General features: G+C 40.8%; 1 protein-coding gene across 2 annotated transcripts in view; it reads right to left on the bottom strand.

Moving 5' to 3' along the window:
• The window catches only part of SEC24A (SEC24 homolog A, COPII coat complex component), a 74278-nt gene extending 61515 nt beyond the window's left edge, over window positions 1-12763 (bottom strand). For both annotated transcript variants that reach the window (XM_043587918.1, XM_043587929.1), the window contains exon 1: window positions 12328-12763. In XM_043587918.1, the coding sequence (XP_043443853.1) occupies window positions 12328-12424 (97 nt within the window). In that variant the 5' untranslated portion in view covers window positions 12425-12763. The remainder of the gene's footprint in view (window positions 1-12327) is intronic.
• Window positions 12764-15905: the final 3142 nt, after the last annotated feature.

The raw sequence follows: 15905 nt of genomic DNA, 5'->3' as shown, positions 1-15905 counted from the left end.
TTTTTAGAAAATAGTGTTTCCAGAAAAGGGAGCAACATGTGTAACAGCCTGTGGTCATGAAAGGGCATTGTGAAAGAAGTGCAGTCTGCCAGAACAAAAGTCAAGTGACTGAGTCAAATGTCTAAAGTGAAACAGGAGTTTAAACTACACCCTCAAAGAGTTTGGATTTGAGCCTAAAGGCAATGGGGAGCTTCGGAAAGGCTACCAGTGGGACAGTATAAATTTGCACATAAAAGAACCTCTTGGAGATTAGAGGAGAAATAAGAGATTGAAAGGAGTCTACAGCTGTAGTCCAGGCAAGAAATGATTGACTAAACAGCAGCAGTGGGAATACAGAGATGTTTGACTCAATAAAAACATTTGTAAAAAGTTAATTCATAAGCACATTGTGGGTCATGCAAATAGAAACAGACATCTCACAGCCTAGTCTTATCACAAGATTTCATGGCCCACTTCATATTTTTATTTACTGTTTTATCATCGGCTAATGTTGAAAGGCCTTTAAGGCAAGTAAAAGCCATGCATCATCAAAATGCACAAAATAAAGGGGGCCTGGGTGGCTCAGTTAGAAGAGCATGTGACTTTTGATCTTGGGGTCGTGAGTTCAAGCCCCGCTCTGGGCCTAGAGCTTACTTAAAAGGATTTAAGCCAGTTAAGCATCTGACTTCGACTCAGGTCATGATCTCACGGGTTAGTGAGTTCAAGTCCCGCATCGAGTGAGCTCCTGCCCACTCAAGGTGAGGCCCACTTCTCTCTCTGCCTCTCATGAGATTCTCTCTCCATCCATGCTCACTTGTGCCCTCTCCTCAATTAAAAAAAAAAGGATTTTAATATTTTAATTCTGAAGTCATTAATAAACTAAGTAACCCATCAAAATAATAGATTAGGGATTATAAATGGGTCCAGAACACCCCACTGTGGCATACAAGTTATTTTGAGCAGAGGGCATGAGTTACTGAAATCTTTTTTTTAATGTTTTAAAAAATTTTTTTAAATATTTGTTTTAGTTTTCAGAGAAAGAGCACAAGTGGGGGAGGGGCACAGAGAGGAGACACAGAATCCAAAGCAGACTCCAGGCTCTATACTGTCAGCACAAAACCTGACACGGGGCTTAAACCCACAAACTCCGAAATCATGACCTGAAGTCAGATGCTCAACCGAGTCACCCAGGTGCCCCAATGTTTGCTTATTTTTGAGAAAGACAGAATATGAATGAGGAAGGGGCAGACAGAGAGGGAGACAGAGATGCTGAACTGGGCTCTGTGCTGACAGCAGAGAGCCGGACTCAAGACTGGAACCTGCGGCAAGATCACGACCTGAGCCAAAGCTGGATGTTTAACCAAGTGAGCCACCCAGGCGCCCCTTCCTGAAATCTCTTATTCACCTAAATGCAGAGTCTCCCAAAAGAACTCCAAAGAATTCAATTATCATAAATCTCCAATCCAGAACAACCAGAAATGATGGACTCTTATCACGTGATGAGAAGTCTCCACACCACACCTAAACATGCATTGTCACAGAACTACCAAATTTCCCATATATTCTACTAAGGTCCCATTTATCTTTCCTAAAATCATTTCACGTGATGAGAAGTCTCCACACCACACCTAAACATGCATTGTCACAGAACTACCAAATTTCCCATATATTCTACTAAGGTCCCATTTATCTTTCCTAAAATCATTTGTTTTCCCATAAGCACCCTTCTCTCTCCCCCCTTCCCCTATTAAGATGATACGTAAGTCCTAAAGTCTATTTATTTGCCTCCTTGAGTCACATTTTTGTAAACTCTCATGATACATATGAAAATTATGTCTCTTCTCTTGTTGATCTGTCTCTTGCCACTTTAATTCACAGGCCCCCAAACACCAAAACTAACAGGGTAGAAAGAAAATTCTTCCTCACTGACAAGTGAAAATAAGTCTCATCTTTAAAAAGAAAAAACAAGGGTGCCTGGGTGGCTCAGTTAAGCATCTGACTTCAGCTCAGGTCATGATCTCATGGTTTGTGGGTTAGAACCGTGCGTGGGGCTTTGGGCTCACAGCTGAAAGCCTGGACCTTGCTTGGGATTGTGTCTCCCTCTCTCTCTGCCCCTTCCCCACTCGTGCTCTCTCTCTCTCAAAAATAAATAAACCTTAAAAACATTAAAAAACAAAAAGTAAATGAAAGAAAAGAAAACGAAAAACAGTGACTATGATAATCATGCAAATGATGTTCCAACATGTTCAAAATAAAAACAATCCAATCAATTTTGGCTTCAGTCAAACATAACCCATCACATTACTTAATGTTTTAACTTTGAACTGTACTGCTTTTGTAGATGTTTTTATTTTAATTTGTTTAGGTTTTACATTGCACTCCAGCTATTAACATATGAAATTTATGGCTAGTTTTGTGTTTGCATATACATTTTATAAAAAATAATTTAACATTGGGGTTGCAAAGAAATATTTAATACCTGTACATTACTTAAGTTTTAAAAAACTGAAGAAATAGAACTGATAGGATTTGACGTGGAACTGAATATGTGAACTGATGTGAACTGAAAAGGGGAAGCAATCGAGGTTAACTCTCCAGATTCTAACCTGAACAACTCAGTGGATGATAGTGCCATTCACTGGATAGAAGGAGAAGAAAAGAATTGGAGAAGGCAGAGAATAGCAAAAGGAAGAGGGGCTGGAAAATTAAACATACTTGCTGAGAATGCAAGCTGATGCAGCCACTCTGGAAAACAATATGGAGGTTCCTCAAAAAATTAAAAATAGAACTACCCTATGACCCAGCAATTGCACTACTAGGTATTTATCCAAGGGATACAGGTGTGCTGTTTCGAAGGGACACATGCACCCCAATGTTTATAGCAGCACTATCAACAATAGCCAAAGTATGGAAAGAACCCCAAATGTCCACTGGTGGCTGAACGGATAAAGAAGATGTGGTATATCTATACAACGGGGTATTACTCGGCAATAAAAAGGAATGAAATCTTGCCATTTGCGACTACGTGAATGGAACTGGAGGGTATTATGCTAAGTGAAATTAGTCAGAGAAAGACAAATGTCATATGACTTCACTCATATGAGCACTTTCAAAGACAAAACAAGTGAACACAAGGAAAGGGAAACAAAAATAATATAAAAACAGGGAGGGGGACAAAGCATAAGAGACTCTTAAATATGGAGAACAAACAGAGGGTTACTGGAGGGGGTTGGGATGGGGGATGGGGGATGGGCTAAATGCGTAAGGGACATAATCCATGAAATCCATGAAATCATTGTTGCACTATATGCTAACTAATTTGGATATAAATTTTAAAAAAATAAAATAAAAAAATAAATAATAAATAAAAACATACTTTCAGTTGGTACCAAGAAATCCAAGTACAGAGGTACAACAGAAAGACAACTATCTGCAGCCAAAGAGATGGGTTTCTGCTTATGATATAACTTTGGTAATCACTGGCATATGCATAACATTTGATACCATGGGAATTAATGATATCCAGAGAGTATATATAGAGTAGGGAAAGAAGAAACCCCGCCACAGAAATTATGTGAAATAATATTTGTTATTTTCTTGAAGACTTTAAGTTCATTTATTTACTTTTTTAGCATAATCTCTACACTGAATGTAGGGCTCAAACTCAAAACTCGGAGATCAAAAGTCACATGCTGTACTGAGTCACCCAGCCACCCTTATTGTTATATATTTTTAAAAAGCAAGAAAGAAAAAGAAGAGAACCAGGTCAGAAGCCTGAGGAACACCAACATTTAAGAAAGAGAAGAGGGGCACCTGAGTGGTTCAGGTGGTTAGGCATCTGACTCCTGATTTTAGCTCAGATCATGCTCTCATGGTTCTTGAGATGAGCCCCTCAACTCACTGACAGCACGGAGCCTACTTTGCATTCTCTCTCCTCTCTCTCCGCCCCTCCCCACCCACACGTGTGCTTTCTCTCTCTCAAAATATGTAAACTTAAAAAATTAAAAAAAAAAAGAGAGACCGAAGGAAAAGGCAACAAAAAAAGGTGGAAATATTGAGAATATTACTGTTAAAAAAGTAGCAAACAAACCAGAAGGGTCTGAAATGAAAACAAGTAGTGGTAAAGGTTATCAGTTGCTGCTTGAAAAATACAATGAGAATTGAAAAGACATTTTTTGTACTTAGTAACCAAAAAGTCCTTTGGGGCCTTGTTTAGGGTTGTTTTGGGATGTGTGTGGAAGTAGAAGCCAAATTCAGAGAGGGTAAATAGGCAAAGAACCAAACAAGATATTAAAACAAAAGCAGATGAGGGGCGCCTGGGTGGCGCAGTCGGTTAAGCGTCCAGCTTCAGCTCAGGTCACGATCTTGCAGTGCTGACAGCTTGGAGCCTGAAGCCTATTTCAGATTCTGTGTCTCGTCTCTCTGTCCCTCCCCGACTCAGGCTCTGTCTCTATCTCAAAAATAAATAAAAACATTAAAAAAAAGAAAAAAGTACTCATCAAACAAAACTAAGAATAACATGGTATTTGTTCTTGTATCTCCCAGTATCTCCCTGCCTTGATTTTACCAGTTTTCTATCAGGACACTAAGTTTTGATAAGTGTAAAAACACTGTCAGTTACTTTTGGGGAAACTCTTCTCCATGATATCAAAAGTTCCATGGGGTGCCTGGGTGGCTCAGTTGGTTAAGCATCCAACTTCGGCTCAGGTTATGATCTCGCGGTCCGTGAGTTCGAGCCCTGTGTCAGGCTCTGTGGTGACAGATCAGAGCCTGAAGCCTGTTTTGGATTCTGTGTCTCCCTCACTCTCTGTCCCTCCCCCACTCATGCTCTGTCTCTCTCACTCTCAAAAATGAATAAATGTTTAAAATAAATAAATAAATAAAAGAAAATAAAAGCAAATGACCACTTCTCAATTACCCAAACAGCGGCTTCAGAATCAAAGTGATCATAGGTTCCACCTTTATAAATTCCTAGTGTACTCAATGGGATCCCAGAATCTGCATTAGTAAAAATTTCATGTAGTCATGGTTCTCAGGTACTTCAGAATGAAACTTTATAAAGTTTAAAAACCACTGATTTGAAAAATTATTGATACATGATTATTCGTGAAATCTAGCATGCAAAAACTGAGATACTTCTGCATACTATCCCAATGAATGCTAAGCAAATTATAATTTTAAAAGTTTCTTCAAGAAAGCCTACTCAACAGTCACAAAAGCACCCTGAATAAACTACCCCTTTCATGCAAATTTAATAGTAAAAGGAAGAGATGTAGTCTGGCATGGTTTCCCCTCAAATTTCAGGTAAGAAAAAGACTTATGATCTTTGTATTCTTAAGCAATTCATTCATGAATCCATTCAGCAAATACATATGGAGCTAATATTTACCAAGGACAGTTTATACTTTCCACCTATCATACATGAATCCAACCTAATGACCAGTTCAAATTATTTCATGTAAGTATAAAAAAAAAGAGAAAAGTAACCAAGTATTCAAAAATATCACATTTTAGCGGGGCCTGAATAGCTCAGTCAATTGAGCATTCAGCTCCTGATTTCAGCTCAGGTCATGATCCCAGGGTCGTGGGATTGAGCCCTGCCTTGGGCTCTGTACTGAGCATGGAGCCTTAAGATTCTCATTCTCTCTCCCTCTCTCTCTGTGTCCCGCTCCGGCACTCACTCTCACTTGCATCTCTAAAATTAAAAAAAAGAGGGGGGGTCTGAGTGGCTCAGTCGGTTAAGCGTCTGACTTCGGCTCAGGTCATGATCTCATGGTTCGTGGGTTCAAGCCCCACATTGGGCTCTGTGCTGATAGCTTTGGATTCTGTGTCTCCCACTCTCTCTGCCCCACTCAAACTGTCTCTCTCTTGCTCTCTCTCTCTCTATGTTAAAAAAAAAAAAAAATTAGGGGCGCCTGGGTGGCGCAGTCGGTTAAGCGTCCGACTTCAGCTCAGGTCACGATCTCGCGGTCCGTGAGTTCGAGCCCCGCGTCAGGCTCTGAGCTGAGCTGATGGCTCAAGAGCCTGGAGCCTGTTTCCGATTCTGTGTCTCCCTCTCTCTGCCCCTCCCCCGTTCATGCTCTGTCTCTCTCTGTCCCAAAAATAAATAAACATTGAAATAAAAAATTAAACAAAAAATAAAACTAAATTTTAAAAATCATTTAAAGAATCACATTTTAGATAGCAATACATTTCTTTCTTTTTTTTTTTTTTTCAACGTTTATTTATTTTTGGGACAGAGAGAGACAGAGCATGAACGGGGAGGGGCAGAGAGAGAGGGAGACACAGAATCGGAAACAGGCTCCAGGCTCCGAGCCATCAGCCCAGAGCCTGACGCGGGGCTCGAACTCACGGAGTGTGAAATCGTGACCTGGCTGAAGTCGGACGCTTAACCGACTGCGCCACCCAGGCGCCCCAGCAATACATTTCTTAAACCTTGAAAAGTTCCTTTTTTGTGTGTATGTGGGGTTTTTTTTTAGACTATATTTATCTATTTTGAGAAAGAGAGTGCACAAGCAGGGGGAGGAACAGAGAAAGAGGGAGAGAGAATCACAAGCAGTCTCGGCCCTGTCAGCACAGAGTTTGATACAGGGCTTGAACTCATGAATAGTGATATCACGACCCGAGCCATAATCAAGAGTCAAATGCTTAACTAAATGAGCCACCCAAGTGTCCCAGGTGTATATGCTTTTAAATACAACAGGTTTGAAGGGCAAATTAAGTACTGGGAAAATTTTTTTGATTCATCACGTCACCCCACACATCAAAATATATTCTGATCACTTAAAGAGCTGACTAACTGAAACTACAAGTGCAACAAATGGATGCTACTGAATGAATACAACTTGTGGGTCAGTCACTAAAAATAAGGGCTTTAAGGAAACAATGGAAAGAGAAAAGCAAATGCAAGGAATTTAAGCGGGAGGAGGCTCAATTTCAGGATCTAGAAGACATTTATGAAATGTGATGCTGAAATCGTCAAAAAAATTGACTATATACTAACAAAAGTAAGGGTCAGGTCATATATTAATTATAATCCAAAAGAAAATAAACTAGGTGGAAGGTTTAAAAAATATCAGCAAATACTTACTACAATTATATGCATCCACCTACACAAAGAAATACAAGAAAATGTTCTGATCCTTGATTGAGAATCTAATTTAAGATGCTAGGTCCTGGGATTCAGAGATAACAAACCAGATAAACTCAGTAACAGTGTTTAAATGAGACCTCCTAGGTTTGAAGCTAGGATCCACAATTTATTATCTGTGTGACTTTGAACTAGTTCCTTGCCCACTCATTACAGTTTCCTCGTCAGTACATAACAGTTCTTACTCCATAGGGCTGTTGTGAGGATTAAATGAGATGATGCAGATAATGCAACCTAGCACTGGGCATGGAGTAAGTAAACAATAAATGTTAATTCTTATGGTTACAATTGTCTTTCAGGAACTTCCAGTCCATCAGCAGAGACAGACAAGAAGCTGAACACCTTAAGTTTTCATAGACATATACAAAGACTTTATGGAAGTCCAAAGTTACTGCCCCCCACTGAAAACATGAAAGGGCCACAACAATCATTGCTACAGACCACATACCAATTTTATTCATAGCATAGTTTAATCATGACGAAAGACTTCTTATGTCAAGTACACAGGCATAAACATGGTTTACATCATTGTGAAACTAAAAAACATCTACATTTCCATCATGCCTACAATAGAGATAGGAGCACAAGTCTTAGCATTTAAATTGATGACCAAACAATACCAGCCCCGCCCCAGCAAAATTCTATTATTTTAACTGCTAATGTTGTTAAAAAAAAAAAAAAAAAATCCATGGAAAAATTCACCAGAAAAGGAGTTGGAATTAAGCTCTAATCTTATACTAAGTGAATACGGATTTAGTGAGTTAAATTGCAAAATACCCAATTCTAAAACTTTCATTCATTAAAACTGGTTAATTTCTAATATGCTAGACACCATGTGGAGAGCTAGAGAAAGGATGATGTGCAAAAGCAGATAAATATCCTTGTTATCACAGGATTTACAGTCTAGCAGGCAGACAGATGTTATTTTATAAAATAACAATACAACAGGAAAATCTGGTTGGGACAGAGAAGGGCAAATATCCTTCTCACCTTTAATCTACATGGGAAAAAGTGATTATTACATAAATATTGCAACACATAAAATTAATAAAACTGCATAAAATTCATAAAACTTGCTTGCCTTAGCAAGCTGACCCAAATAGTCAATTAAACTGCTAATTAAAAGTGGGAGTCAGGGGCGCCTAAGTGCATGGTCAGTTAAGCGTTGGACTCTTGGTTTTGGCTCAGGTCGTGATCTCACAGTTTGTGAGTTAGAGCCCCACATCCGGTTTCAAGCTGACAGTGCAGAGCCTGCTTGGGATTCTCTCCCCCATCTCTCTCCTCTTCCCCAGCTTGCACTCGTGCACATGCACTCTCTAAATTAATTAATTAATTAATTAATTAACTAACTAACTAAAAAAAAAAGTGGGGGTGCCTGGGTGGCTCAGTCGGTTGAGCGTCCATGATCTCACAGTTCCTGAGTTCGAGCTCCACATAGGGCTTGCTGCTGTCAGCATGGAGCCTGCTTTGAATCCTGTCTACCCCCGTACCCCCCGCACCTCCCCAGCTAGTGCTGTCTCTCTCAAAAATAAACATTAAAAACAAAAAAAGTAGGAGTCATGAAGAGCACCTGTCTGCCTTAGTCCATGGAGTATGTAACCCCTGATCTCAGGGTTGTGAGTTCAAGCCTCACACTGGATACAGACATTACTTTAAAAAAAAAAAAAATCTTTTAAAAAAAATTTTTAATGTTTATTTTTGAGAGAGACAGAGACAGACACAAAGACAGAGACAGAGACAGAGCATGGGTGGAGGAGGGGCAGACAGAGAGAGAGAGACACAGAATCTGAAGCAGGCTCCAGGCTCTGAGCTGTCAGCATAGAGCCTGAAACAGGGCTCGAACCCACGAAATGCAAGTTCATGACCTGGACCAAAGTTGGACACTTAACCGACTGAGCCACCCAGGTGCCCCCAAAAATATTATCTTAAAAAAAAAAAAAGGTGGGAGGAATGATTTGCCTTTAGCCTTATTACATACTAATGAGATGAAGATATGCCAGTTCAAATAGTCTTACAGTTTCACTGTCAATTTTTGCAAAGGAAATATGTGTACACAAATCTATACAGGCTCAGAAAAACCTGTCTAGACAACCTTTAGATTGTAATGCCATGTAACAATCCACTACAGAAAAAAAATGTCTTGTGTGTGAGGAATTATGTAATATAATGACACCATAGGGGTGCCTGCAAGGCTCAGTCAGTTAAGCATCTGACTTTGATTTTGGCTCAGGTCATGATCCCACAGTTATGGGATCAAGCCCCAGGCAGGGCTCCATGCTGAGTGTGGGGCCTGCTTAAGATTCTCTCTCTCCCCCTGCCCCTCTCCCCCAAGTTTAAACTCTCTAAAAAAAAATAAATAATAATAATAATGGGGCACCTGGGTGGCTCAGTCAGTTAAGCATCTGACTTCGGCTTAGGTCATGATCTCATAGCTCGTGGGTTTGAGCCCCACACCAGGCTCTGTGCTGACAGATCAGCTTCAAGTTCTGTGTCTCAGTCTCTCTCTGTTCCTCCCCTACTAGCACTCTGTCACACTCTCTCTTTCAAAAATGAAAATTTAAAAAAAAAAATTAACAAAAAAATGACACTATAAAATATGATACAAAGTTACAGAAAAATGAAAAACTATTCAGTCTTTTGACTATCTAAAAATATCTGAATATTCAACTGAACTGTAATATGTAATTTAAGAAAGCTACCTTAGGAGGTACAGGCTTCCATCTATGGAATAAGCTATGGTGATCAAAGGTACAGCACAGAAAATACAGTCAGTGGTGTTGTAATAGGGTTGTATGGTGAGAGATGGTAGCTATACTGGTGGCGAGAGCAGCCTAAGACAAAGAAAAGTCCAATCAGAATGTTGCACACCTCAAACTAATGTAACATTATGTGTCAACCACGGTTTTTAAAAGTTACATTAAATCTAAAGCATACAAATATTCAAAAGAAGGACGCCTGGGTGGCTCAGTCGGTTGGGCGGCCGACTTCGGCTCAGGTCATGATCTCGCGGTCCGTGAGTTCGAGCCCCGCGACAGGCTCTGGGCTGACAGCTCAGAGCCTGGAGCCTGTTTCAGATTCTGTGTTTCCCTCTCTCTGACCCTCTCCCATTCATGCTCTGTCTCTCTCTGTCTCAAAAATAAATAAACATTAAATATATATATATATATTCAAAAGAATATTTAAGCACCAATAACTGCCTTAAAAGAGTTAACCAATAAAATTAGATTCCAGCACTGAACTTTTTTCTTTCACCTTCTAGAGAAAAGCCTTCTCCAATTCTCTATCACATCCCTACTGACTTTATTATTAGTGGGATGAACAAAGAAACCCAATAGAGGTCATTAGCCACTTTACTAGAATAATTCTACAAAAAAATTTTAGAAATGGAGATTATAAAGACTTTCGAAATTGTGTCTTTAAAAAGTGTATGTATTTGCAGTCCTATGATTTCCTTTCCTAAGTGAATCCCTATTGGTCCTGGGCAACCTGTGTACAGGGACTGTTTTCTTATTCTCTTTTACAGTCCCAAGGACAGAACTTAAGAGATGTGTAACAAATGTCCGTGGATAGGAATAAATCATCATAGTGACAACATCTTTTATACTACACATTGCAGTAGCTAAATTCCTTTAATGTTTCAAAATTATCACAATTACATATAAACTTACACGCATATTTGCAGGATTTGCCATTTAAAACTCATGTAAAATTGCAATGTATGGATTGTAAGAAAAAGCCACAGCCACAGGACATTTTGCTTAAGTTTTTTTTTTTTACCTTAAAGTGAAAGTCTTAAAATGATTTCATCCCCACCGTAAATGTTACTAAGTAGCCTAGAATAAAACATAGTTTACTTAATCTGTTACCACAAATATGAGAAAGAACAATTCATTCAACTTAACACCATTACAGTACTTATACTTATTCCTGCTTCTGCCTACAAACCTGCCTACTCATAGACATTTTTAAAAGTCTTTTAGAGCCTTCTTTGTAAAGAAAACAGTAGTCTTCTCTAAACATAATGTAAATTAGCTAATATAATCACTGGCTATTTTCCAGAACTTCACAACAATCTTAGTTTCCAAGGAGTAATTTATTTTAGTTTTATTCTATTAGTTTTCTTTCCACAAGTCAAAGATTTATAAGTAAATCAGTAATTTGGCAAAATCAGATGTTGGCAAAAAAATCTTTCTTTCTCTACTATAATTATAGTAAACTTAGCAAATCACAATGTAGGACAATGTAAAGAATCTCAGAAGAAGCATAAAACTATACAACTCTCACACCAAATGACAAATTGTAGTGCCACATTGTACGCTGTGGAAGGGAGGTTCAGAGGTGTATCTAACCACTTTTTTCAAGTGAGGTAAAGACCTCTGTAAATCAAACAAGAGATTTAATATTTCGTTCCTCCAAAACTGGAAAACTGAACACGTGGCCTAGGTACAATTTGGGTAAAATTTTGGAAGAGATGAGCAGGCCTTAAAAGAGGACTCCCAAGGGGTGCCTGGGTGGCTCAGTCGGTTAAGCGTCCGACTTCGGCTCAGGTCATGATCTCACGGTTGATGAGTTCGAACCCCACGTCAGGCTCTGTGCTGACAGCTCAGAGCCCGGAGCCTGCTTCGGATTCTATGTCTCCTTCTCTCTCTGCCCCTCCCCTGCTCATGCTCTCTTTCTGTCTCAAAAATAAATAAAAACATTAATAGAGAGAGAGAGAGGAATCCCAAAAACACCATCATTCATTCATCTCCTCCAATTCCGACTAAGACCCCCACCCCACTGCAGGCACTGCGGAACTGAAAATAATCAGCCCCCGACCTCTGCTCTCTGGAAGACAGGGTGAAGTGGCACGGAGGAAGAAAGCACATAAACAGGCACTATGAGTCTTGTATGCGAGTTCTGAGGTATGCATCGAATCTGTATTTTTCATCTATGTATACCCAGGGTGTTACATACAGCAAGTGGTCATTAATTGTTCAGCGAACGAATGAATAAACATGAAACATCAACAAGAGCCCCGGGTTGCGGCTGCATATTCACCGCCGTCTCCTTGGCCTAGGCGCCCACCATCACCCGCTCATTCCCCCGGCCGGGAGGTTACCCTCTCCTCCGGTTGCCACAGGCAGCTGCAGTAACCAAAGGTCAGCTTGAACTCGGACCCAGGCTGCGCCAGCCGCCCGCCCCAGGGCTGTACTTACCGTTGGTGTAGAGAGACCCCGAGGCCGAGGCGGCCCCGTTCTGGGCCTGGAGGCCGGCTGGGGCGCCGCCGGAGATCGGTATCCCCGGCTGGGACATGACGACGGTGCGTATCGGGGTTGGAAGGGGCTGGTCGGGGTCTACGACAGCGCCAAACCAAAGAGGTGAAAGACCACTGCTGGAAGCGGAGGGAAGGCGCTAACGACTCGACTGTAGCGAGGAGGAGAAAGGGCGGTGCATCAAGTGTTTAGGTACAGCACGGCATTCTTCCCAGCCTGCCAGCAGCCACAGCTTGGCCTGGGAGCTGAGGTTTGGGAGTCAGACCGGAGAAGCCGAGAACACCCGGCTGAAAGGCGGCAGCCTAACGAGAAGAGGCCCCGGCCGGAAGTGGCTGTCAGCCGGGAGCCGCGCAGGCGCAATAGGGACACGTGGCACTTCCGGCTCCGGGCTCGCAGCTGCTGTTGATGTCGGTGCGCAGTCTTCTCCCCTCGGGGCTGCCCAGAAGCCACCTGACAGGTCCGGGTGTCCCAGCCCGAAGTACCGTGCTAGACTTCCCCAGCCACGTCACTGAGTCTCACCGTCGGCCGGAAGTGGCGTGTGTCACCTCTACGGAAATCCCCGCCGTGGTAAACGTCATCTCGCCCGCAGTGCCGGGATCTGAGAGCAGTCAGGGCTTCAGTAGCTGCTTTCCAGGGGTAGGACTGACACTGCCTCTCCTCTTGCTTTTGTGAAAATTACCAGAGACGACAGACGTCAAAGTCCTCTGTTGAGACAATACCTCTGGTAGCCGAACCGACTAATATTCATTGCAGTATTTCATTTCACATTTCATCACCATATTACAGGTGTAAATTTAAAGGAGTGGCTTTTTTTTTTAAGGGAGTAGCTAATTATGTACGTGTGTTAAAAATGTAATCAAATCGGTAGCAGGGGTAGCTGAGTGGGCTTAGGTCATGATCTCGCTGTCCTGAAATGGAGCCTGTAGGGGCCTCTGCACTGACAGTGTGGAGCCTGTTTGGGTTTCTCTCTTTCCCTTTCTCTCTGCCCCTCCTCCTGCTCTCGCTCGCTCGCGCTTTCTCTCTCTCTCAAAATAAAAAAAAATAAAAAGATTTGTGTCCTTTAAAAAAAAAAGTATAATCAGGGCGACTGGGTGGCTTGGCTCAAGTCATCATCATCTGCTGGTTTATGAGTTGCAGCGCTGCATTAGACTCTGTGCTGACAGCTCAGAGCCTGGAGCTTGCTTCAGTTTCTGTCTCCCTCTCTCTCTGCCCCTCCCCCGCTGACGCTCTGTCTCTTTCTCTCTCTCTCAAAAATAAACATTTTAAAAGGGTAATCAAATCAAGGAGGAAGCCTTTGTTTTTTTGACTAGAGGACACCAACTAATTTTAATTTTGAAACTCACTGATTCATAGCACAGTCATGCGAAAGTTCATTAACAGCACATTTAAATGGCAGTTTTATTTCCTCTTCTAGGAGTTTACAGTAAGGTAAAGCATTCAAACTCCCTTTTGGGGCAAATAGACTTTTTTTTTTTTTTTAAACTTTTGAGGCCAAAGGGAAGTAGAAACCGGAGTGACTGGATAATACAGTTAATTGATGATCTTGGTAATCATTTTAGCTGCCTTCATTCTAGTTAGATTTTTCCTGCTCTGAGCTGATGATAAAGCTCTTCTTTAAATTATAGATTTGTACTGTTGATTAAAATGTCATGCCAAGCGTTTTGCAATCCGTGAAGGGAGAAGTACATCTTATTTAATTCATTTAATATCAAATGCCTGCTCTGAAATACACTTACATTGTATAATGTTAAATTACATACAAAATAAGCAAGAGTTAAACCACTGTGTCAGGCCTGGAAAGTAAACCGTAAGAATTCAAATAATAAAGGGTTAAATTTTATCCTAACCCTGTTTTTATCATTTGCCTCAGTACCTTGTTAAAAATGTTATTTGCTGTGTGTGAAATTAAACAAGATACAAACAAGTACAAAGATTTCTTTCGGATGAAGATGAAACTTTTGGTCAAACTTTATTGCTTTGTCTTCAAAGGGACAAATGCTTAGACCTGGTCTCAAACTTGCAGTAGTTTGAGCCTGGTGGCTCAGTTGCTTAAGTGTCCGACTTCAGCTCAGGTCATGATCTCAGGGTTCGTGAGTTTGAGCTGCACATCAGGCCCTGTGCTGACAGCCTGGAGCCTGCCTCAGATTCTGTGCCTCCCTCTCTGCCCCTACACCATTCTGCCCCCCTGACATTCTGCCCCCCTGACATTCTGCCCCCCTTTCTCTCTCAAAAATAAATAAACATTTAAAAAAACACTTGCAGTAGTTTAATTTTTTTCTTTTTTTTTTTTTAATGCAACTTCTTAAATGGTTTATTGACCTTGGCACAGGAGTTTGATTTGGTTAAATCAAGCTTTCTTTGGACTTTGTTCTGTTTAAGCAATATCTTTGTGTTCGGGGGCGGGGGGAACGGTAGAGAGGATTAACCATTTTAAGACATAAATCATGGCTGGTTAAATCAGGTTAAACGCACATAATATGTTAGTGCGTTTTCTAAAATTTGTTCCACCTGTGTTGTTATTCTACAAAAAACTGGTTAAGTCTTTCAAATGTTTTTTACATGTTCAATGTAGTCAATTTTAAAATACTGAGAAGAGGGGCGCCTGGGTGGCGCAGTCGGTTAAGCGTCCGACTTCAGCCAGGCCACGATCTCGCGGTCCGTGAGTTCGAGCCCCGCGTCAGGCTCTGGGCTGATGGCTCGGAGCCTGGAGCCTGTTTCCGATTCTGTGTCTCCCTCTCTCTCTGCCCCTCCCCCGTTCATGCTCTGTCTCTCTCTGTCCCAAAAATAAATAAACGTTGAAAAAATAAATAAATAAATAAATAAATAAATAAAATACTGAGAAGAAAAGCAACATTTGTCATCCGCCTACCCTCAGGGACAATAGGAAGTTAAGTTTAAGGAATTGAGGTAAAAGCATAACTTAAAAAGTTAAGTAATTATCTTATGAAGTATCATCCACACATTGTCAGATCATTCTCTGACTTCTTTTTTTTCTCTCTGACTTCTTAAAGCGTAGGTACATAAACATGAAGCAAAAATTATTAGTGCTATTACCAGTTGTTAAGGTTATTGTTTTTATTTTGTTTTGGTCAACTACCTGTACCTACCCTACAGTACTGTATGTTTTTCTAAACTGATGTCAGTAACATATTCTACCTCTTTATCCTTGTTTTCCAGAACAACAGGACCCTTCTGCCACGTATATACCGTTCATATGTATATGAATCAGATTTTCTGCACATAATTTTCAAAGCCTTCAACCCTACTTTAGATTATAAACAAAAAAATAAGTGACACTAAAGAGTCTCAGCAAGGAGACAGCACTATACAAAGAATATTCCATTAAAGTTGATTATTTATTTAGACCCAAAAGAGGTAGACAGCATTCCTAATAAAATTTGCAAGCATGCAGAAATGGACTCCAGCTCACACACTAGGGCCCCTTTGCCTGCCTGCTCATCACTGTTGAATTGTCAGCTGATAAATAGGAACAATTCTGTTTACTTTTCAGAATAGGGAGA

The sequence above is a fragment of the Prionailurus bengalensis genome, chromosome A1, assembly GCF_016509475.1.
Source record: "Prionailurus bengalensis isolate Pbe53 chromosome A1, Fcat_Pben_1.1_paternal_pri, whole genome shotgun sequence".
Classification (NCBI taxonomy): Eukaryota; Metazoa; Chordata; class Mammalia; order Carnivora; family Felidae; genus Prionailurus; species Prionailurus bengalensis.
This window is presented reverse-complemented; position numbering and strand designations above follow the sequence as displayed.